Source organism: Trachymyrmex septentrionalis, unplaced genomic scaffold (genome assembly GCF_001594115.1).
Source record: "Trachymyrmex septentrionalis isolate Tsep2-gDNA-1 unplaced genomic scaffold, Tsep1.0 scaffold22, whole genome shotgun sequence".
Lineage (NCBI taxonomy): Eukaryota > Metazoa > Arthropoda > Insecta > Hymenoptera > Formicidae > Trachymyrmex > Trachymyrmex septentrionalis.
In genome coordinates, this window is record NW_017305375.1 from 401,248 (window position 1) to 402,827 (window position 1,580).

General features: G+C 28.4%; 1 protein-coding gene across 1 annotated transcript in view; it reads left to right on the forward strand.

The window, feature by feature from the left end:
- The window catches only part of LOC108748211 (protein farnesyltransferase/geranylgeranyltransferase type-1 subunit alpha), a 2,373-nt gene extending 814 nt beyond the window's left edge, over window positions 1–1,559 (forward strand). The window contains exons 2-4 of the mRNA XM_018486245.1: window positions 515–677; window positions 881–1,235; window positions 1,343–1,559. Coding sequence (XP_018341747.1) covers window positions 521–677; window positions 881–1,235; window positions 1,343–1,559 — 729 coding nt within the window. The 5' untranslated portion in view covers window positions 515–520. The remainder of the gene's footprint in view (window positions 1–514; window positions 678–880; window positions 1,236–1,342) is intronic.
- The last annotated feature ends 21 nt before the right edge of the window (window positions 1,560–1,580 follow it).

The following is a 1,580-nucleotide window of genomic DNA, read 5'->3' on the forward strand; positions in this document are numbered from 1 at the left end:
TTTTATTTTTTCTCTTTTTCCATCCAATATTCGACTTGTAGTGAATTGGAATAGCTATCTCACTTTGGATACAAAAAGTGTAACGCACTATTTCTATAAATTGGATGTCGATCGGTGCGATAATTGTGTTTTATATGTACGAAAGATTAAATATTACAAAAAGTTAAATATTAGTTAGTTAACTTTAATTAAAGTTAAAAAAAAGATTATATTTAATTGTACGTAAGTATATTTTTTAGTCACAATCACGATGTGTGCGAATATCTAGACAAGATTCACTTGAAAATGTTTAGTTTCAAATATGAAAACACATAATGCTGATTATATTGCAATAAATGCAGCAAACAAATAGGATTTTTAAGGTTTTTAACGTCAACGTTGTTAGAAGTTTAAAACGTGTTTCAACACTAAAAAGAGACGTGTAAAAGTGAATTAGGTTAGGATCATTAAAGATAACTTGCAATCTTGTTTTCATTCTACGATTTCTAACAGAAAAATTACTGTATTAAAGTAGAAAACCATGTCAGACAGTTCTGACGACGAATTAAATAGTAGCGATGATCACGAGAAAACATCATGGATATTGTATAAAGATCGCGTTGAATGGAACGACGTAACTCCTATACCCCAGGATGATGGTCCTCATCCTGTTGTATCCATTGCATATTCCGAAAAGTGTGAGTATATATAATTTAAAAAATCATTAAAATCATAAATCAGTTAAAATTTCATTTTTAAGCTTATTTTAGAAAATATAATATAATATTATACATAACATAAAATATTATATAGACATTATTTTCCATAATAAAAGTTTGCTTCAATAAATTATATAACATTTATTTATATACATATCTCTCATGTTGATGTTAATTTTTAGTTAAGGATGCCTACGATTATTTCCGTGCCATTTTAAAGTCGAATGAAAAGTCAGAACGTGCGTTAGCTTTGACAGAAACTTGTATATGGCTTAATCCAGCCAATTATACTGTATGGCAATACAGAAGAGAGATACTTAAAACTTTGGCAAAAAACTTATATGAAGAAGTAAAATATACAGATCGAATGATAAAGTATAATTCTAAAAATTATCAAGTTTGGCATCATAGAAAGGTCATTGTAGAATGGTTGCAAGATCCCAGCGAAGAATTAGCATTTATGGAAACTGTTTTATGTAAAGACGCAAAGAATTATCACGCCTGGCAACATCGTCAGTGGTGTATACAAACTTTTAAGTAAGTATATTTTTATATATGTATATAGAATATACATATAGTAATATTGTTTTATTATAGCTGATTGTGAGACCAGATGTGTATAAAAAATATGATTATGATTGCAGTTTATATGATAAGGAATTGGAATATGTGGAACAATTGTTAAATGACGATGTCCGTAATAATTCTGCTTGGAACCAACGCTATTTTGTTATAAGTAATACAACAAAGTTTGAGCAAGAAGTGATAGATAGGGAAGTTGATTTTACGCTGGAGAAAATTGAGTTGGAAAAAGGAAATGAGAGTGCTTGGAATTACTTAAGAGGGTATTTTTATTTCTGATGTGTATATATATATATATAT